This window comes from Pteropus medius, unplaced genomic scaffold, assembly GCF_902729225.1.
Source record: "Pteropus medius unplaced genomic scaffold, Ma_sr-lr_union100, whole genome shotgun sequence".
NCBI classification, from domain to species: domain Eukaryota; kingdom Metazoa; phylum Chordata; class Mammalia; order Chiroptera; family Pteropodidae; genus Pteropus; species Pteropus medius.
Genome location: NW_024349800.1, coordinates 60,544,332 through 60,566,723, shown reverse-complemented (window position 1 = coordinate 60,566,723; position 22,392 = coordinate 60,544,332). Strand labels below are relative to the sequence as shown.

At 45.4% G+C, this 22,392-nt stretch overlaps 2 protein-coding genes across 3 annotated transcripts in view; one reads left to right on the top strand and one right to left on the bottom strand.

Moving 5' to 3' along the window:
• The window catches only part of ATP6V1C2 (ATPase H+ transporting V1 subunit C2), a 41,762-nt gene extending 40,448 nt beyond the window's left edge, over positions 1–1,314 (top strand). For both annotated transcript variants that reach the window (XM_039887851.1, XM_039887852.1), the window contains one exon: positions 279–1,314. In XM_039887851.1, the coding sequence (XP_039743785.1) occupies positions 279–368 (90 nt within the window). In that variant the 3' untranslated portion in view covers positions 369–1,314. The remainder of the gene's footprint in view (positions 1–278) is intronic.
• On the bottom strand, positions 489–17,540 carry PDIA6 (protein disulfide isomerase family A member 6). The gene is made up of 13 exons (XM_039887848.1): positions 17,399–17,540; positions 13,431–13,572; positions 10,423–10,480; positions 9,876–10,002; positions 8,978–9,084; positions 7,656–7,786; positions 7,042–7,156; positions 6,393–6,533; positions 5,534–5,618; positions 5,343–5,415; positions 4,273–4,431; positions 2,101–2,197; positions 489–1,485 (listed from the first exon to the last, which is right to left on the bottom strand). Exons 1-13 carry the CDS (start codon positions 17,415–17,417, stop codon positions 1,417–1,419), a joined length of 1,323 nt encoding a protein of 440 aa, XP_039743782.1. The 5' UTR covers positions 17,418–17,540; the 3' UTR covers positions 489–1,416.
• Between the last annotated feature and the right edge of the window lie 4,852 nt (positions 17,541–22,392).

The following is a 22,392-nucleotide window of genomic DNA, read 5'->3' as shown; positions in this document are numbered from 1 at the left end:
GTCTAGGGCCCAGAACTAGGTGCTTTCTAGAGTCAGGTCTGCCTCTCCACGTGGGAAATACTGTCACCAAATGGTACTTGCCGGACTGTTGTGAAGCCTACATTTCACAAATATGAACGTAGAAGAAGTCGTGGGTGTGTGTTGTGTGGGGGCCGGGGGCCGGGGGGCTGTGCAGGGCAGATGATACGGTCAGTGCCTAGACGGCTTCCTCAGAAATATAAAGGCCAAACCGGAAGCTGGTTTACGCACTTGGAACATTACCATGTCTTCTTTTGTAGGCATCGGTGGAGATCCCTGGGTTGCAACTCAATAACCAAGACTATTTTCCTTACGTCTACTTCCACATCGACCTCAGTCTTCTGGACTGAAATGACGCGCGGGCACCACCTGGCCTCGTGTCCGTGCAGACGACAGACGCTCCCTTCCCTCAGCAGAACAGTTTCGGTGTCCTCCAGAACTTAGCTTTTTAGAAAAACTGCCCACGAAAGTTAGTTACAGTTGTATTTATTTTTTGTAAGTTACAATAAAGAAATGCTCTCAAATCCTTTGAATCGTGTCTTCACGTATATTCTAACATAATTCAGAACTTCATTTCCTGAATGTTTTACATAAATGGGAACTACATGTAAATTGGTGACCTGCTGCTGTATCTCACGTCTTAATGGACATTTTGTGAAGACTAGTAATAACATTAAAAACCTTGAGCTAACTGTATAACCAGCTATACTCCCTAGTAGTCACTGGTAATGGCCCAAAGAAAAAATATTGGGCATAAAATGCAGTTCTCAATCGATAACCCCCTGCTTTTTCATCCTTCTATATAAACTCGCTTTACATTTTATATTTACAGATAGAACTTGGCCTTGCAGGACGCATGTAAAATCTGTGTTGTGGCAGGCATCCGGACGGTGTCATCTGAATCACAAGTTTATAGAAAGGAAAGACATCGGGGTCATCCTTTCATAATATTAATTTACTGGCTAAACATCAGGCTGAATTTACGATGTGGACACTAATTTCATACATTTGTTGACATTGTCCAAAATATTTATTCTTTAATGGAAAAGAGCCATTAGTATTCAAATGAAAGAAATCACATAAAAAACTTACATAAGAAACAGCCTCCACGCACACTCAGGCAGCAGTCAGAGGGAGGAAGTATTTCAATAGCCCATCAGTTTTTTCAAAATGTTACTTGACAGAATACAACCCAATTCGCTGGCTACAATTCATAGAATTTTTCACTGTTTTCTCGAGATGCAAAAGTTCACTGTTGCAGTGTTTTCAAATGACCAATCAAGTGCTACTTCTCGATTAAAAAGGCCACTGGAAGATTCATCTGATTGTAAAGAACGTTCCGTCACTGCTGGAAAATCCGCTCCCAAGAAAGGAAAACTGAAGCCTATGCGGAGCCTCTCACAACTCATCTCTCTCTAAGTCGTCCAGCTCCACGTCACTGAGGTCAATGTCGTCTTCCACGGGAAGCTGCAAAGCAGAAGCCACTGTCAGGCTGTGCGGGGCTACCGCAGAGCCACAGGTGGGGCGGCCTGCGAGTTCAGCCACCTCACCTTTCGGGGGAGCAATCGCATGCCTAGATGTCCCCTGGATGACAAAACCAGTTTTTGCCCAATCCAGGCCTATTACGTAGGTGTCTAAAAAGCTGAGAACTTATATGAAACATGGTCCTACTGACGGCTATTTACCCTGGCCTTTCCAGGAGGATATAGCAGAAGTGTACTGGGATAAATGCTTATTTCAAAGCCACATCTGACATTTCCATAGGGGAAGTAAATGAATCTGGGGTAATAATCAGGAAAGTAACTTCACTCTTGACATTGATCTTGGTCGCCTCTGTCAAGAACACCAAACACCACGGAGCGCTTACTAACGCGGAGGATGGGATGGAAGGTCTTGAGATAAAGAACCTCCCGGAAGGCCTATGCGGTTACGGTATTTCTGGCATCACGCCAAGGCTTGAGCCCGCTGGAAAGGATCTGCTTTATAAGTAGCAAAGATGCACAAGGCAAGGGAAGGTAAAAAGGATGGACGGGAGTTTCAGTGACACGTCCCGTGCACACGGCCTCGGTCCTGGACACTCACCTCACCATCTTTGCCATCCCAAGGCTCTCTGGTGCTGATGGCGGGGAATGCGCCCCCTCCTACAGGCGCCGTAGATCCACGCCCAAAAGAGAGCTCCCTTGGGAATAAGAGCGAAACAAGCACACGCATTACAACGGACTGCTGGTGCAGATGAGGACACAACTTGGAAAAGAATGACTTGCCCGCTACGTTTACGTAGAGCCATTTCTCACAGCTTGCTCTGGAAAAACACCTCATGGATAGAATTATCTTTTCAATCAGGGACAACACAACCAGGCAGGAAATTCCTCAGGCCTCGGCATCACACCAAGACAGTTACTACCAAAAATTTGAATAAAAGCAAATGTACTTTGCTAAAATACAAATTAATTATGTGAAAAAGACTTTCTGAAAGATGGTATGGTAAAACTAAAATTCCATTCCTTTTCTCGGGTTCTCATGGCGAACAGAAGCACTTAAAACGGCCCTCTCAATGATCTGCAGATGACAGTGACACTTCTGTCGCGTCTCAAGCTCTGAGGCAGACAAGAGTTGTTCTGTGGAAGGGCATGTTGGCTCTTGCCTTTGGCAGGTACTGACAGAAAACATTTCACTGGAAAGATGCAGAGGCAGGCCCCAGCCTGAGAACAAGGCTTCTTTAGAGGCGCCTCCAAGACCCCTGGTGAAAGGGGCTTGGAATCCGAGTAAAAGGAAAAAACCCAAACAAGGTATCAAATTTCCTGTATGCGTTGGCCAACGATTATCTGCACTGTGGGAAAACTGGCAATTGCTATTTTGCATTTTTGACAATATATATCCGTGGTTCTTAAACGGGGGCGATTTTAGCTTCCAGGGGACGTTTCTCAATGTCTGGGGACATTTTTGATTGTCACGACTGTGTGTGGCGGGGGTGGTGGTGGCGGTCTACTGGCATTTAGGGATAGGGGCCAGGGATGCTGCTAACCACCCTACAGTGCACAGGACAGAGAAAGAACTATCTGACCGAAAGGTCAAGAGTGCCGAGGCGGAGAAGCTTTCTCCCCTGGTGACCAGGGGGCTTGCTGCTGCCTCTGAGACAGCGAGTTTGAGAATCAGTGGCCTGTGTAATCTCAAGGGCAAAAGTTACTGCCTCAAGTTTACAACATACTAGTGTTTTCTGTACCTTTTCCATGAAGCATTTACCTCCTCTGAACTAAAATAAAAACCAGCTGGAAAAGGAAAAGTGGTTGAAAATAAACGTGAATAAAATTAAAGCTGGGGTTTAACTGAATTCGTCATTTCCAGTAAGTGAGCCCAAAGGCGTATTCTCATTGTTCCTTATGACTCTCACACATGTCCTAAGGTTTTCAATATTGGAATTTGCGGCTGCAAAGGATGAAGTACATTTAAGGAATCTCCCCATCGATGTGCCGCGTCCTGTTCCACAGTAAGCTTCCCGAGGGCAGAGAATTTTTTCCTAAATGGAATTGATCCAGAGATGAAAATTCAACCATTCATTCATAGAATATTTCCCAGGAGCTCACTGTCAGCCAGACTCTACAGTAGTGACTGGAGATAAAGTTCTGTGTAAAAGATTCACCGTGTGGAACTCGGTTGTGGGAAAGAGGCATTAATCAAATTACCACACATCTGAGAAAAAGTGCAAGGTCAATCAATGCCTTGCATCTGCCTAAAATGACTGTCAGTTTTCGGATGAGGCAAAGAGCAGGGCAGCACAGAGAGCGCTGTACATTGGTTTTGAGTCTGAGAACCTATCACGTTGTTGCCCAGTGGCGGTCACTTAAGTACGTCCGCTTTCAAAGAACTACATCCTGAGGCCACTGCCCAGAAATGAAAATCAAATCATGTGAGGTCAAGGATACAAAGCATGCTTGGGTGGGAACGGGTGACACGGGGCTGCTTCGCGCCCGTGAGACCTTTACAAGAATCAGGACGAGCCCAATGCCAAGTGCACAGAATGACAAGATAACCCGAGAAGAGGAAAGCATTAGCATCACTCACTATGTAGACTATGTCCACGAAAGAGAAAAAGGCACAGGAAGATGACTGAAAAGCTCAAAGTAATAAACATGTAATTTTCCAGAATGTCAAATACAAAAATAATTCCTTTTATTGCCCGGTCTATACAAACCTAGTTTCGAACCAAAAGCACAACAGAACCAAACAAAACAACATAAAAGAGCAAAAAATTACCTGAGAAACTCATTAATGCCTTGCTCACTGAACGATCCCTTGAGAAGAGCGAATTTCATCTTGCGTGCGTTGATGGCTGCCATGGCCGGGTATCCGAACCCCCCAATCCCCAGCGCGTTCTCAAGTTCAGACTGGGCTCCAGCTTCTGTCCATAGCCACCTAGGGAAGCAGACTGGTTTCAGGGCAAAGATTCCTTTCAAATTGGAATCCAGCTAGCAGATCTTAAAGAACGAAAGATTACACTTGAAATATTTTATGGAATGAAATGGGTCTAGGAATAAAAAACAAAAGGTTAAGTTTTAAAAAATAACATTCTAGACGTGCTCTTAAGTAACTAAAGCGCCTCTCTCTATTCCCTAAACCCTGACTCCGGAAGCCTCCCAAATGGACTGTTTGCCCTGCAGTCGCCAAAATATTGTCCGCTAAACCTCAGGAATTTTCTCTGTTCACTTAGATGATCATTTAGGTTATTATGCATCTTCTTTAAAAAATGTAGTAACTTTTTTTTTAAAAGTTATGGGTATGTCATTATCCGATACATATAAAAATGCACAACCAAATTTCTTAACTTCTGCACAGGGGAAAATGAAAAACTTCGCAACGCAGCCTCCCATAGGCACACGATAATCTGAACTAACAGAGGAGATGCCAAGTCACTGTGAGCACAGCGGGAGTGCGAGGTACCCAGGACCGCAATGAACACTGAGGATGAGAAGCAGAAAGATAAATGGCCCTCACTTAGAAGAGGGTAAAGGACCAGGCCTCGAGTTCTTCCTTCCCCGTCTAGCCTTCAAGGCCGCAGGAGAACTCGGCTGTTACTCAGTAAATTTTTGCTTGCTAGCCTGGAACCCCAAGCGGCATTTACATAGAATTTCTGTGAGAAAGAACATGCTGTGCAAATAAGTGCCCTATAAATAAGACACCTGCATTATTTTTCTTCCTATCCTAAATAAAAAACATGCCAAAGCGACAAAGGGACACATCCTAGAGAACACACAGGGAGCCGGACGCTCTGAAGAAGCACTACTTTCCTACCCAAACAATGCTGAGGTAGTAAGTTCAAACCTTACCCCCACATTTTCTTTTTGTATTTGTCTGCCAATTTCAGAAGAACATCCAAATAAGAATTTCGGCCTGCAGCTCCTGATTTAAAAACAAAAATTTTTAAAGATTAAAAATAAAGGAATCTGTAACGCTGATTTAGAAAGTGTTCTCAGAACAGGCAGCACAGGACAACGCACGCAGTTTCTGTCCAGCGTACCAGTATCGAGAATATGCGGCAGCACGGCCACCACGCAGAGCTGATGCTCCTCACACGTCTTCTTGGCGATGTCCTCGCTGATGATCTGTGGGACCCAGAAGACAAGGGATGGTTGGAAGGCCGCGTGACAAAAGACCGGAGGTAAGCTTGAAAACAAAGACTAGAACCATCGCTTTCACTAAAGAGCAGAGCAATGCAAAAGATAGATAAGACTTTTCTCAAGGAACACTTCCGTGTATGCTTTTTGTATAAACACTGCGAAGAATGCTCTGTGACAGGTTTCTGTTACTTATTTCTAAGCATCTCTCTGTGGTGGTGGAGGCGCCTACTTATATACTGTCTGAGACGAGAACACTGGGCACAGCCTGGTTCTGACACATGGACGTGTTTATGTACATTATATATTTATATAGATTTGAGGCTCTCTGTGCCTCAGTTTCTTCATATGTAAAATGGAGATTAAAAATAGTATTTATCTTTAAGTGTTCCCGTGAGAATTAAATGAGAAAAATCTACATAAACAATGCCTGTTACGTGGTTAGATGCTCAATAAATGTTAGCTATTATTTTGAGAACAAGAAATGAAAAGATCCACTCAGAAGCTTAGGCACAATTGTGTTCACGGTGTAATTATTTTGGTGCTAAAAGTTATGAAAAGCAGCAATTTATCAGACAGGTTTTGCCCATTTGAAAGTACAAAAACACTTTAAAGAGCATTTTAAAAGAAGGAAAGAGCTCGACTGGGAAAGAAGAGGGTCATTACTGCTTTAACACCCCCACTATCAGCGCAAAGCTCTCCTTCCTACGGATGACTGACAAATGACTGACGGATGGCCGATGGATGACCGACGTGGTTTACCTCGTGCAGCTCAGGAGGGGGCGCGTTATCAGAAAACAAATCGAGGGCCCGGGAAACGATGTCGGACCTTGTCCGCCCCCCGTCATAGTCCACAGGAGACTCGCCTTTCTGAAATATCTTGATAGTAGGAAATCCCCTAATCTATTAAAAAAAAATCAAATTAACGTTTAATATGAAGTAAGGTAACCTTCACGGTTTCTAAAGCCACCTTCTAGGGAATTCAGTGGCACGAAAATACTCCCAGCCTGCGTCGACGGCTGAGGCACGACACACGGAGAGGTGTCAGTCAGGGGGCTTTACGGGGCTGGATGTCAGGCGTGGCCGAATCTAAGCCAAACCCTGGATATATACTTACTGTATCTGCTGTAGAACAAATGGACCAACCTCAAAAGCCCTATGGACAACTTGCAAAAACTTGGGCAAGCTAAGGGTTCACAGTAAGCACAGAGTACGGGGAGAAAACAAACAGTCCTGACTTCCGGGCTTATTAGTTGTGAGTTTTAACAATAAAGTGACTTAATATCTTCATTACACAAAGGCCAACCGTTCCCCCGCCTCCCTCACAGGAAGGCCTGGCACACTGGATGAAGTCAGAGCCGGAAGGAAATCTGCGTATCTCACAAGGAGTGGGCCTCGCGGACAGACTCACCCCGTATCGGCTGGAGAGAACCTGGTTCGCCGTGGCGTCCACAGCTGCCAGCTTCACTTTTCCTTTCGTTTGCTCTTTGACCTCAGTAGCTGCAGCGGCCCATTCTGGCTCTAGGCTACAGAAAAATATTTGCAGTCAGCCCGAAAACCTGGACCGACGTGTGCGCTTCTGCCCGACTCAGTCACATCATACCTGGACAGCATTCCTACGCATCTTTACGCTACCCTTCGCGTTTGCTTCCCCGTCCTTGTCACTGCCCCCAAATTTGCTAGCTCCCTGTTAATCTTTGAAAATATGACAGAGAAAACTCTCGGCACTAATGCCAATGTTTAACAGTCACTTAGAGTCAGAGCTTTTTGGGAGGAGACTTCGGTGACATCTATGATCTGGTTCAGCTCTTCCAGAGGGAGCTCCACACACTTACATGTGGAATCTAAACACACACGAATGACCGAGCTCCTAGATACGGAGAACGGACTGGCGGCTGCAAGGGGCTGGGGTGAGGTAGTGGGTGAAGAAGGTCAAAAACACAAAACCCCAAAAAGCTCAAAGCAAGCTGGATGAATGTATTCAAAGCACCATAACTGCAAAACTACCTGGTAAAAAGCACTTACTTTTTGCAGTGTCCACACCAAGGAGCATAAAACTCAACCATCCAAACATCATCGCTGTCGAGGACGTTCTTATCGAAGCTGTCATCGGTCAGCTCAATCACATCTTTCTTACTTGAGCTTTCAGTTCTACCCTGTGATTGTGACATTGGATATTAAACTACACGTGGCCGGACAGAACTTGATTCCCAGTCTAACTGCACATACAAACAGTTGCTTCTACATTTTAACGAAGCTTTTGAATTTTTAAATGAAAACTACTTTACTCAATTTGGGACCATTGTGTAATATAATTATTTTTGCTTGGTAAATAGTATTTACTTTCAAATACCAGTACATTCGGTATAAGATATACCTGAAGTCTGTCACTTGCTATTTTTAAGAGAAACTTCAACATGGCTCAAAGAATCACCTTAATGACACTATTCTAACTCACACTCAGGCACAGCTGCTGGTTTATTCCAGGATGTTATATGGAACTAGTTACTATCTTTCCATAAAGTCTCTACCATTCAAGAACGCTAAAATAGCAGTTAACCCTTTTCTTTTTTCAAATAATTTTCTTCAGTACTAACCCTAAGAAAAGTCAATATTGCTGTACCGTTTTCTGTTGCCTTGGCCAAAAGCTATGGAGGCAGAAGAGACAACTGTGCTCATTAAATGTCTGAGTTTGAAGTAAAAGGCAAGAGCGTGAAATCTTGGCTAAGTCCTAAGTCTGCATAAAGAAGACAGTTTTTCTGGTCTCCTAAAAGTGAAGAGCTATTTTATCTATTTCATCAGTAAGAATTTAACGCCTTTTCATAAGAACGTAAGCATATCATGGTTAAACTTCACATTTCAGACGAGGCCATCTAATATACCAATCCACAGCACAGAAACTTTTTTCTCTTCTTCCCCATGCATTTATGCGGAATTTTCCATAGATTTTCGGCTAACACAGATATAGGCCACGAGGTCATCTTGTCATCGATCTGGAGGACAGCTGGCCTGTCTCTCTCCCCACACTTTGGAGCTGCATGGGAGAGTGACCTGGAGCTCGTTTCCGCTGCAGTCCAAACTGCCTTATTTCAGACCGGGGCCGAGGAAGGCCCTCCGGTGCCTGGTCCCTGGTCTGCCATGTGCCAAGATCCCCGGGACTGAATGGCTACGGTGACAGTGATCTGAGGCGGCCAAATGGGCAGGCTGGAGAGCTGACTCTCTCGGGGGTCAGCAGACCCAACCTTCCTATTATTTTTTAATAGAAAGTTCACCATTTAAAATATTTTATAAAAACATATCTTCCACCAGGGGTCCACGCTCAGGCTTCAAAATTTTCACAAACTTACTTGTCTTCCAGAACTGTAGCCGCCACCCCTCCCGGCAAGGCGGTCCTTTACGAGCTGGCGCACAGCGCTGAGAGCAGCATCTACAATGGCCTCACTGGTCCTGGCACCTACAGGAAGACAAAGGATGATCAGCTGGACGGTGGTGGGCGGAGCTGACTTTCACATTTCTGTCAGCTTCCTCCGATGTTCCACCAGGTTAGACGCCACCTGTACTGAGGACAGAGCCGCCTTCTCCCCAGAAAGCACTTCTCACCTGGAGAACCAATCCCACGTCTTCCATTTTAGGTTATTAGTGTGAACGAGAACTTCCTAAGCACCTACAAATACCACCGACTAATGAGAGTAATTAAAAAGTGCTTCACCAGATAACAGGTATACACATGAATAAGAATCTTATTATCTAGTTCAGAAAGCAGAGGAAATTTCTAAGTACAAAGTAGCAAATGAGAAAAGAGAAGAAACTATTTCTATGAGATAAAGAAAAGACTGTGGAAAAAGTAGGATACGAGGTGTCTGAGGCCAAGTAACTGGAAAGCAGTCCGGGCCTCTTATTTCTATATTGCTAAAACACTGTTACTTCGAGTGCCTAAGCTCTATAGCTGAACTTACCCCTAACGTAATAAAATACAAACCCCATATTAAGACCAGGTAATGACGACAGTCTCTGGAAATTTACCAAAACCTATCTTCTCAAGAAAAATCAAGAGGCTATTAACTGACTCACAGGTATAAGGATTATATAGGACATGAGGTAATCTTCAGGGTTTAAATGCAAAACTCTAATAAAATTTCTTCTGAGGTTCTGGAAATTCTGGAACAGGACCCCACTCTCTCCTCTTCTTCCCCTACCTGTGCAAATGAAAGCTCCAGCCAGGGGAGGGCAGCACAAAGTCCTTACCCTGATAATCTTCTGGCTTGTTTTTGTTGGACCCGAAAATCTTGATGGTGGGGAACCCCTGCACCCCATACTGCCCTCCGAGGGACTGATGTTTATCCGCATCAACTGCACCCACTTTCACAACATCCTGCGGGAACGGAGAAGAAATGTTTTTCTTTCAACTGCAGCAGATTCCGCAAGGACCCGTCACCTGATTTCTGTCGCCTCAGAGACAAGGTAATACGGGGCAGGGGCAGGTTTAAGGGCAGAATGAGTGCGGGCTTTACTGTGGGGCCGTTCTCAAGGGGAATGACGGGTAAAAGAGGCTGGCCCATGGAGGGAACGCTGCAGCTCCCAGAATCAGCACGACGAACAGTAATTATGTCATTTATCTGATGGACAGAATTGACAAAAACGAATAACATAAAAATTATAATGTGTATTATGCCTTTGCTCCTCACACGGTTTTGGCACCAAAACAAGAGTTTTGAACTTCAATATGCAAATATGCTTTCTACTGTACATTAAAGCTATTTGCATACTCAATGTGGACATCTTAGAAACTTACTTTTAATGCCGTTGCTACTTTCTTCCATTCTGGTGTCAACCTTTGGCAGTGGCCACACCTTTTAGGGGATAAAAACACAAATAAGGCAACAGTTAACATCCTTAGTCACCAATTCAAAATCACCCAATAGTCTACCGAGTGACAAGTGCAGGGTGGGGGCTTACAGGGATTAAAAGCACTAAAAAAACATGATCAGTGACCACGAGCTCACCATTTTATGACTCTACTGCAATCCCTGTTCATCTTGTCCCTTAAACACGTTGCCAAGTTACTGCTCAGTTACAGTCCAAGAGTTTAAACAAACTCCATCGCTCCGACCTCTAACCGTGAGCAGGGACTTTAGCGTGTAGCTGGGCAAGTGTGCCGCGCCGTATGGTTAGAGTTTTAAGGCTGGGCAAATGCAGGTTCTTGGGCCCCAAGAAACCAGAGCTTCTAGAAGGAGTTCAGGAACCTGTATTTTAAGTTCTGCTAGTGATTCTTAAACCTAGTAAGGCTTGCTATTTCCTGATCTAGCCCAACCTTTTCACTTTACGGATGAGGCATCTGTGTTAGAGCCCACATTTCCATGCGCTGTGGCTCCGGCAGCCGCTTGTGGAGCTGAAAACGCACTCGTAATCCCAAACCAGTAAACCTGACGAGTGGGAAAGCGACGGACACCAAAGGTGGTGGGAAAGAACAAGAGCGAGACGGAGAGAGACAGGACCATGAGGAAAACCAGCCTCCTCTTGTAGGGTGTGGCGTTCGAAAGTGTTGTCAACTATAACACACTTAGTGCTTTTAAAACACGACACACACACAAGCCTGTTCTGTTCGTACCGTTACGAAGAGCTAGACCGGTCACTGCCAGTGTTACGACACCCACCATTTGAAGACGCCATAGTTTATCCACAGGTGATTTGGTTTTGTCTTTTTTAAACAAAGCAAATTCTCTTCTAATTAGGCCTCTGAAGACCTCATGAGGAACGGCCACGTGCCGGCAGCGTGACGAGCACTCCTCACACGGACGTCGTGTGAGCAGCACGCCAACCCTGGAGGCGGCCTTGCTAGCTTCATTTTACAGGTGACGAAACCGAGGCTAAGAGGTCAGGAAAGCTGCTCAACATCACGCAGTCACCTGTGAGAGCTTTCACACTCCGGGTCCCACATTCTCCATCACTATGGAACATCGCCTTAATCCAGTACTTAAAAAGTCTGGATCTTTCGAGGAAATGCCTGAAATGCTGCTTCTACATACTCGCACATAGTATGCTTTGGTGTTTAGGTGAGCTACTTACAAGTTCAGGAGTCGAAATCTGACAGGAATTTGTGCCTCTTTGTTTACTGTATGGAAGGGCTTGAATCAGAGATTGACTATACATTCCCTTCAATTTCAATGTTAAGCAATGTAAAGACAGATCAAAATGCTACATAAATGTAAATACAGACTACCCCCAACCCGAGGCTCCTCCACCTGAGATGAAGACCACCAAAGCGTTGTGGATAAAAATTTAGGGGCTCTGTGACCTTTGATGGCAAATCTTCCCTCTATTTTTACCAACTTGTAATCGAAATTTAGGATTTCCTTCAATTATGGACATTAGCAACACACCACAGCTGGTTAGTACTCGTGACTCTATCATTAAAAACATCACAGCCATTTCCCCGTCACCGCTGTGGCGTGGCACGTGCCTTCTGCGCACCGCACACGCTCGCTGCCCCCCGGGAAGCCTGCACGCAGCTGCCACGTCTGCTGCGGGATCTCGTCTTACTGTCCTAGCAAAGGAGGACTTCGTCGTCAAGATTTATTTGAATGTTTTAATTGTCATTTTAATATCTGAGGTTTCCTTTGTGATCCGGTATGCTTTACTTCATACATTTAAACCCTTATTCCGGGAAGGGATCCATGGCCTTCACCGAGCGGCCAAAGTCCAAGCACAAAAAGAGGCTAGAAGCGCCTGCTCTAGTGAGACACCCTCACGCCCAGAACACCATGAAGCCAAACGTATACCGGTCGGATCCCACCTTCTCGACCACGCTGTCTGGTTTAGTTTTGGAATAAGGCATGTTTTCCTATCTTGTAGCTCCCAGAAACAAGGTCATAAATAACAACAAAAAAAATATCAAACTTGTAAAAATTGTATACAAAAGCATTCAACAATATAACTGTTTATACAATTACTATTTGTATGTTTACTGATATGAATAAACTAACCCATAGAGAATTCTCATTTGGATTTAAAAACCAAAAAACAAATGGGTTTTTTTAAAAAAGATAATAAAGGCATTAAGATGAACAGTATTCGCTACATGGCAACCATAAGAAGGTTTTATCTTAATTTGCTACACTGAACGTTAAGTGAAATATTCCATGAGGACTGGTATTGTATTTCCAAAACGCAGTTTCATGGTCTTCCAAAGGCACATCTCAAAATGCGCCCGCTCAGGTAAGAATTTGACCGAGTCTCCTACGTGCGCTTCGAAGGCACAGCACCGTCCGCATCTGAAAGGACCACTCTGGGTCTCGAATCACCACGCAGTTCATCTGCACAGATGCACAGCTGCTGGTGCTTGGGTCCCCTCTCAGGGCACGTGCGACCTCATTTACAGCAGTGACAGTGTCAGGTACATTCTGCACTGTTTGCATTGAAGATGGTTGCTTTCCATTTCTGGAAGCAACCATCTTCAAAAAAACAGAAGAGAGTCAATGACTGGTTCTTCCCTCTCCTTTGCCCAATATTCTTTCTTTATAAACTCATTTTCCATTCCGTCCCCATCCTATTTACATCATCTTAAAATTATAAGAATTTCCCCCCTTTTTTATTGCAACAATTAGCTACTTCATTTTTTTCCCAACTGACTCAGTCTCCACGGCCTACAACAGATACTTTATGGAATCCCCCGTTTCCCTCTCTATTTCTTAAAACAAGCAGTGAACTAGGTCAACGACATGGTCGAATAAAATCACGTTTTTATATAGCATTTTTTCTTATAAAGTACCATAAATAACCAATAACAATTTTACTACTTACCATGGAGCATAGAATTCTACAAGCCACAAACTGCCACTTTGAATAACTTCCTGGTTGAAATTGGATGGAGTTAATTCGATTACGTCATCACTGGAAGAATACAGACCATTCGCTGCTAAAAAGAAGGTACAGCTCACCAGACCTGGAGGGACAACCAAAAGCACACGATTAACGGCAGAGTCCACGGTGACAGGAAACCCAGGTGGCTGGTCTTCCTCCACTGACCAAGGCCCTTCATAGAGGAGGATGGCTTGGGTCAGGTGTCTCTTAACCCCGTGTCTCTGCCCTCCCTGCTGCCATCGGAGCCCTTGGAACTTCACTCCCACTGGTGCAGAGCCGAGCAAGGGGACAGACAATCCACACTCTAATCTCCTGAGCTGCACTTGAAAAAGATCTAATTATTACTCTTAGTGCTTTTCATATATTGATATCTTCACTCCCTACAACCGCCCCATGAGGCAGTACTGTTATTGCCATTTTATGGGTATGGACACTGAAAACTGGGAGGTTACATCTAGCTCTGTGACCTTGGGTAATTCCCACAGTATTTATTTCTTGTTATTCAGTTGCAATATCAGCACATCATATTTATTAAAGCTTTTTTTTGAAGGGAAAAAGAATTCTTTGTCCCCCCTACTTGGCTGGGATTCTCTCAAGGGCAATGATTGTTTTAAAAAATATTTTTATTTCTAACACTGTCAAGGGCAGGCACATCATCAGGCACTCATAATGTTGCTGGAAGAGCTTACAAAGAATTTTCACGCGAATGCATTCTAAAGGGAAGACTTTATTGTATTACCAATGGCATAGTTTAGCCACACTGTGGACCAAGTGTATTTCTGTCAGCCACTCTGGGAACTTAAATGCAGTTTATAACAATTATATAGAAAAAGAAGTTCTAACTGCCTTATGAATATTTTCCATATTCATAAGAATCCAAGAGTCTTTTGAATTGGCAATATTACCAAAATATCACCTCCTTTGAAATTTATATATAATTTCTTTTACTTTTCTAATTGCATTGTCTCATTCCTCTAGAATAATGCTAAATAATGAAATGTTCTTGACACTATCAGAAATATCTTCCCACTTGCATGATGCTGGCTTTTGGGTTGAAACATGAACTTTATGATATTAAAGAAATTTCTATTATTGTCTTTTCGGCATCTGTAAATATGATCGTATTTCTTTCTTTTAATTTGTTGATAAAATAAAACAAATTCTAAGTGAGAACGATCTGTATTCCAAGGTAGTGTGTGTACATGCCATCTTAGTCACATTTTCATATGCTAACTTTGTAAACAGAATTTGGAAGATTTCAAATGAATCTTCTTTTAAAGAGCTCAATGGTAAATTCGTCCGGAAGCAGCGCACACCAATGTTAATCGTTCTACTGCTAAATATTCTACCCGAGACTTACACAGTGCTTTCAATTTTCAAATCACTTTCAAATACATTGGATCCCTGGGTTTTCCACAGCGTTACCAAAGATCAGGAATCACCCCCGTTTTGTAAATAGGGAATCACAGGCAGAATAAGGCCCAATCACGGCCTTGTATATAAAGCGGCAGAGCCGCCAAAAGTCCCACTGGAACAAACTACTCATATTTTGGTGAATATTCTTTCTATATCTCCATGCAACAGAGATCTAAAGCTTTATATATGTAACCATTTTTAATGGCTATATCATGTAGCCAATCCACTACTGACAGAATCTGAGTGTTTCCCACTTTTCACCATTAACAGGCTAATGCTGGAAATCTGTATCACTCCCCATCCCCTCAACTGAATATAACTTGACAGAAATTCCTACGAGGGGTTCTGGCTAACGTTTTGATATATTTATGTGTCCAACTACCTCCAGAAATTGACATCTTAACGAAGAATAACATGTCTACAACACTGTGTACGAGGCATTGCTCTAAACATTTAATATACGTAAACTCATTTAAAAGCTCTATGTGTACGGACCATCGTGCCCATTTTTAGGCCAGAAAATGGAGACACAGAGGGTAACTTGCCTAATGCCACACAATTAGAGCTAGAACACAGCCGTTGGTTACGTAGCCGAATTCTTAAGCACAGGTCTGGCGCCTGCAGAAGTGTAACCCCAGGAGGGTCGCAGGAAGATCGCAGCAGCAGCACTGGGTCCCTTCCCTTCTCTTGCCAACTGGAATGGCAATAGGGTGTCCTCTTCAGCCTCGAGTCGCCAAAGGGATGGACCGTGACTTTCACCTCAGGAAAGAGCTTCCTTTCCATACAAAGGTGGTCACAACTACTGACACCTGGTATAACAGGGACTTGGGCCACTCCTTTTTCTAGTAATGCTGGACTTCTGTTTTTAATTTTGCCTGGTTCTCACAAGAGCCTCCCCACCTTATAAATGGCCATCCGAAGGAAATGTCTTGATGATAAAGGTTTGAGACCCAAATTCCTTAAAAGGCAGTATGGCCTAATAGGGTTAGGAGATCAAGTATAATACTCAGAAAAATAGATTAAAAGATATACAAATTCCAACAGCAAAAAAATAACTCCCCCGCAAAAACCCTCAAGAAAACAAAACTCCCTGGCCCACTTAAGATGATAACGTAGGTCAGTGCTGACCAATGATGTTCTGTCTCTAGAATTCACATGGCCATTCCACTCACTGATAATAGCAATGATGGGAAAGGAACAACCGAGGGTCTAGAGTCCATGTGAGCAGATGGTTTTGCCATCTGTGGCTTGCCATGATTCCTTCACAGTAGGTAAGGATGGTATAAACCCACATCAGCAGCATCTCGGCCCCACACCTGCTAGCAAGATTATATCGTCCCATCGCGGTCATCTAGAAACCAAGAGGGCTCCCAAAAAGCCTGACCGCATTGATTAAAATGAGTTAAGTGAGAGAAATCATACTCTTTCAGAGCTCACTCTGAATTCACTTGTGGGCAACTTTTACAGAGACTAAAATCTTTCCCCCCATACACAGTAATACATTGGCCTGTTAATATACCTCTCTCTACAGTAATACAGCAAATATTTACATCTTGGTTACCGTCTTTGGACATGTATTAATTCATTAACCATCAGAACAACCCTATGGTCAACAGCCCAGAGCGGTTAAGTAACCTGCTAGTAAATGCGGGGGAGGGGGACTGGGACTCACACCCCACAGTCGGGATCCACAGTCCGGGTAAGGGCTGTGAGAGCACTTTGTGGGGCCCAGAGGACGTCATCTTCAACTTCGCTCTCTGTAGTCTCTAAAACAGACATTTATCTAATTCGCGAAAGCCTGGGTTTAGTTTTTAAAAGTTCGATCCCACTTAAAGTGCTCTTGCATCGTAAGACCAGCTTTTGAAAGGCACTGTTCCCTTCCTGAGGCGACGCCCAGGCCTTATTTCAGGACTGGGTTTTGATATTTGTTTTTCTTAGGGGTTCCTTAAAACAGGTGGTAAGGACAAGATGCAGCGTGAGGGGCCCGCGACTCCCTCGTACGCGCGTGAGGCCCAGAACAAGGCGCCCCCTTTCAAGCTGCATTCCGACACCCCACCTCCGCCGGGGATCGCGGCCGGCTGGTCTCGGCGTCTCAGACGCAGCTCTCGGCCTCGGCTGTCGCCCCCCCCTGCGCCCCGAGTCCGAGCCCCGCCTCGGGCTCTCCCTGCTCCCCCTACTCCGCGTGCTCGCGCACACGCTCACCCGGGGTGCGCTGCGGCAGCTCCCGCCCAGAGCGCCCCAACCTCCCCCACGCACCCCGAGTCCGGCAGGGCTCCCTCCGCCCAAAGGCCGGCGCGGCCAAGGGCAGCCCCCGTCCCCGAGACGCCCCCTGCCGCCTCTGGCCTCCACGGGCTTCCCCTACCGCGTCCCCGCGTGGGCCGGGCCCGCGACCCCCACCCCAGAGCCGGCCCGTCCGCTCCCCGGGCTGCAGACCGCCGTGGGGGCTAGCGGCCTTCCAGGCGTCCCCGCAGGATGAGGAGGGCCGCGCCTACCGAACACGAGGCGAGCCATGCCGACAGCCCCGGCCTGCGCGTAGTCCTGCCGCCGCCTCAGCTCCGCCGCGCCGCGCCGCGCCGCGCCCCCGCCGCCCCACGTCCCTCCTTCGCACGGCGAGGCCGGCGCCAGGCGGCGCGGCGGGGGCGGGCCGGAAGGCCCTCGCCAAGCCGTGGCCACGGCTCAGTGGTTCCCGAAGGCGTCGCTCATTCCCGTAGCCAATGGGAGGCGGCCGGGTAGAGGTTACCGGTTCGGTTTTTTTCTGATGGGGCGGGGCGAGCGGCGGAAGGAGGGACTTGCTGGGGGTGGGGCTTGCCAGCCTTCCCTTCCCTAGTGGCCCTCTCGCCACCCCGACCAAAGCTTCCCGGGCTCTCGGTGCATTTCCTTAGAGTCCAGTATTTGGTTTTCCTTATTTCTCCGGGCCTTATTCTCTCTTTAACCCCACCTTGCGTCTAACGACCCTCTTTCCAGCCCTCATTCATCCTTTGCCAACCCCCACCCCTCATTCTCTTTGTCTCCTGGGAGGATAACTTTCTTTGGGCCCCCAGTGAGTTTAGGGCCTTATTAAATGACATTAATTTTTCTTGTTCCTAGATGAGTATTCAGTCAACAAACACTGGCTAAGCACATACTATATGTGACATAATTCACTAAGTATTTATTTTGTTGAATTACTTTAAAAGTTCCCACATCCAGGGCACATGACTGCGCAAAGCCTTTCATAGAGAGGACCCAGTTCTCTGTAGAATCCAGGGGGGCTTCGGCTTCAGGGTTTCCTTCCTTGCCCTGGGCGGAGCCTTAGCAATGCTTTCTATTGGTCACGTGTCTTGTAAAATTTGCAAAAGAAAAAGTATAAGCTAAGACTACGGTATCTCTGCTTTTCCCTCCTATGTTTGGAGTGGACTTGAGCATTTTGTTTTTGTATTAGTAACATACTGGTAATAGTTTATTTCTCTGTAATGATTTACACTTAAAACAGCCCCGATTCTGGCAAAAGCACTTATGAGTACAGTGGGGTCCAATAGTAGTAGTGACTGGCAGGGCTTCCTGGAGCCAGTGGCACTAGAGCTTGGGCTGGAAGATTTGTCAGACAAACAGGAGAAAGTCATTCCAAGCAGAGGGAGCAAAGGGAGTAAAAAAAGCACCGTGAAGAGGAAGCTGGCGGCCAATGACAGATTTTGGGGTGGGAGGCGGCACTGTCTGTGTGTTCTCTTCTTGATGGACACTTGGGTAGTTTTCACATCACATAGATGGATTGGTACAGTGTGATGTTTCAAAGAGCACACACACCTTGCTGTTGGTGCTGCAGGCTATTTTCAAGGTGCTGCCAGGTGTGTGACGGATGTATTTGAATCTCAACTCCAACAAACACACTCACAACCACAAACTACTTAGTAGCCTGAGGTCATTTAATGAGTGCTATTCAGTATAAAAGAATTATGTTAAGTTATGACAAAAAGAATTGACTGGCCTCCGGAAGTGGGTATGTTGGTGCTTCTCTGAACATTGAAGCCTCCTGTGTCCTAGATACTGCGGGGAGAACACAAGAAATATAGAAAACACAGTTTCAGTCACAAAAGGTAGGTTTATCAGTATACTTTGCTATAATGGAGAATATTCTGGCTCTTCTTACAGGCCTTGAATTTGAAAGCTGAAGCATAAAAGTGGCTTTGGCTACAGATGCAAACGAAGGAAGGGGTCACCGTTCAGTCGCTCATTTCTAATTTCACTTATTCATTTGACAAGTATTTACTTATTTCTGGCTTGATGCTGGTCCTGGGGTACTAAGATGATTAAGAGATGTTCCCTGCCCATAGCAGCTCACTGTCCAAAGTGGGAAGCAGGTCAATAAAAAGATATAATGAGGGTATGTAGAGAAAGTTCTGTGAGATCATAGAGTAAGCAAGAAACTCACTCTGCTTGAGGGAGTTCGCTGTCGAAGAGCGTTCCTGGGATGGCGGGAGGCAGAAGGGGGATGTTCTAGGCAAGGACGGTTCGTGAGCAAAGGTACCGAAGTGGAGAAGGACACGACGCACGAGGAACCCTGAGCAACCCCTCTGCAGCGGGTTGGTTGGGACCAGTCTCACCAGCTACACTGAGCACATTGACGCCGACCTCAGCTGGTCACTTTTCTTCTACCAATATGAGTTTAAAGAACAAAAGATTAAAACACTTTACATGACTAAATTTCTTGAATTCTAGAACTTTGGGCCCATATTTAGTTTGGCTCTTTGTGTACTTGGTAAATGAGAATGGAGCATTCCAGAGTTGGATGATTTGAGACAATTTCAGAGAGTCCCGTTGGCCTTGGCTGGGCCGATCGAACACCAGCTCCAGGCCATTGTTCTTGGAAAAAACAAAACAAAACAGGACAACAGTAATATTTTCTGAAGTATGGCAGGCTCCTCGTCCTGTTCTGCCCTCAAAGGCTAGACCACCAAGCAGAAAAGAATAAACCAAGTGATTAAGGAGGAGGAAAGGACGGTCCAGAAACCTTGATTTTTTTCTAGGACAATGAACAGAATTAGTAACTCAAATTCCCAGCACGTTTCACATAGATAATAATGACAACAACAATATAAATAAATCAATCAACAAACAAACAAACACATAAATAAATAAATAAATAAATAAATAAATAAATAAATAAATAAATAAAATGACTTCGTATGTGCTTCCTCCAGAATTATTTAAAGTGAGGTTGGTGGTGGGAGTGTTGAAGAATAAACCAGAAGTGTCTTTTCCCTGTATTTCCTTGTAATTTTCAGCCCCATCGCCAAGCGGAATTACTGTGACTCAGCTGCTTGTCTCTCATTGTCCCTCGCCCTCGACTTCCTCTAGTACCCTTCTTCTATTCTGAAAGGAGAGGAAGACGGCGGGGCAGGCCTGGAAGAAGTACCTCTGGGGAACATTCTCAAGTTCGTTACATTTGCTCAGAAGTGAATGAAGTGGAAGCCCTGAAGAAGGAACTGGAATATCATCTGAATTTGCTGACACCAGGGGAAAAAGCCAGAGGAAAACGAGAGAGCTGTTCGAGGCAGAGGGCATGGCCGGAGCAAAGACACGGAGGCGGGACAGGGCATGGCCTTATCGCTCGGCTGCCGAATCTTTTTCTTAAAATTGTGCATATATGTTATTGTCACAGTTACTAAACGTTAGTTGCTTCCTATGTGTCAAACATGGTGCTTAACTCAACACCTTCATTAACTTATGAAATCTGCACAAAAAGCGCCTGACTCTCCCTGTCCTTGTCATCCTTTATGGCTCTGCTCGAATTTCAAGTCCTCAGAGGTCTCCCCTGACCATACCTTCTAAAGTTGGTACCCCTTCCCTGGCCCCCAAGATTTTCTATCAAAGCTCCTCGCTTTTTTCTTTCTTAGCAATCGTATTAGTTTTTTGTGGCTGCAACAAATTACTGCAAATTTAGTGGCTTAAAACAATGCAAATTTATTACCTCCTAGTCCTGTAGGTGAGAAGTCCAACAGAGGTCTCCCTGGGCTGCCATCAAGGCGTCTCAGGGCTGCGTTCCTTTCTAGAGGGTCTAGGGGAGAACCTGTCCCCTTGGCTTTTCCAGCTCCTGGAGGTGCCTGCTTTCCTTACCCTGCGGTCCCTCCCTCCATCTTCAAAGCCAATCGTGTCAGGCTGAGCCCTCAGAGATGTCACATCTCTTGGTTCTCTCTCTCCTGTCTCCCTCTTCCACTTTTAAGGACCCTCGTAATTATAGGGACAAGCCAGGTAATCCAGAAGATCTCCCTATTCTAATGTCAATGGACCTTAGTTCCATCTATCAACTGAATGCCCCTTTGCCATGTAACGGAGAATATTCATCAGTTTTGGGCCTGGGACATAGACATCTTCGGGGCCCATTATCCTGCCTTCCATAGCGATCATCACAATTTAGAGTTATTTATTTGTTGACTTCCTTCTGTCTGATTTGTGAAGTCCATGAGAGCAGCCTCTGTGTTTGCTGCCTCCTGCATGTTGCAGTGGTCCAGGCTGATGCCCTCCGTAGGCACCCAGTGAATATGTTGTGCGGGGTGAGGGAGTGAACGACCCTACGAGGCAGGTATTATCAGGTCTATTTTATTATGTCTTTTATTTTTTATTTTTTTCGGGCTTCTTTTATACATAAGAAGAGGTTCATGGGGTGAAAAAAACTCACCCAAGCTCTCAGAGCCATGGATCTTAGAGCCTATAAAAGTCAGAGTGGGCTAAGTTAGGCTGGAGTAACAAACAACCCTCATTTCAATGGCTTACGACAATAAAGGTTCATTTTTCCCATGTTCCCTGTCTGTCATGAATTGTCTACAGCTCTGCTGTACATCAGCTTCCCTCTGGGACCTAGGTGACGGAGGAGCTTCTACCAGGAACGTCGCTGTTCTCACGGCAGAGGGGAAGGGGTCTCCGGCACAACCCCCTGGCTTTATATCCGCTGCTGGGAAGTGACACCCCTCACTCACTCCCACCCACACTTATTGGACCCAAGCAGGACACACGAGTTCAACTAGTGGGGACCGTATTAGTCTGCTAAGGCTGCTGCCTTAACAAAATACCACACGCTGGGCTGCTTGAACGACGGAAATGCAATCTCTCACAGTTCTGGAGGCTGGAACTCCAAGATCAAGGTGACGGCAGGGCTGGTTTCTCCTGAGGCCTTTGTCCTTGGTTTGTCAACTGCCACTTTCTCGCTGTGTCCTCATGTGGCCTTTTCTCAGTGTGTCCACACGACTGGTATCTCTTTCTCTTCTATAAGGACACCAGTCCTATTGGATTAGGGCCCCATCCAAATGACCTCCTTTAACCTTAATCACCTCCTTAACGGCCCCATCGCCAAATACAGCGACAGGGGGGTCAGTCACATTAGGGGCTCAAACACTACGTTTATTCCCTCCATAGAACTTATCACAATTTGTAACGAACTCGATTATTTACATTTTTGTGTACATATTGTCTGTCTCCTTCACTGGAATAGAAGCTCCAAGAAGAAGGAGCC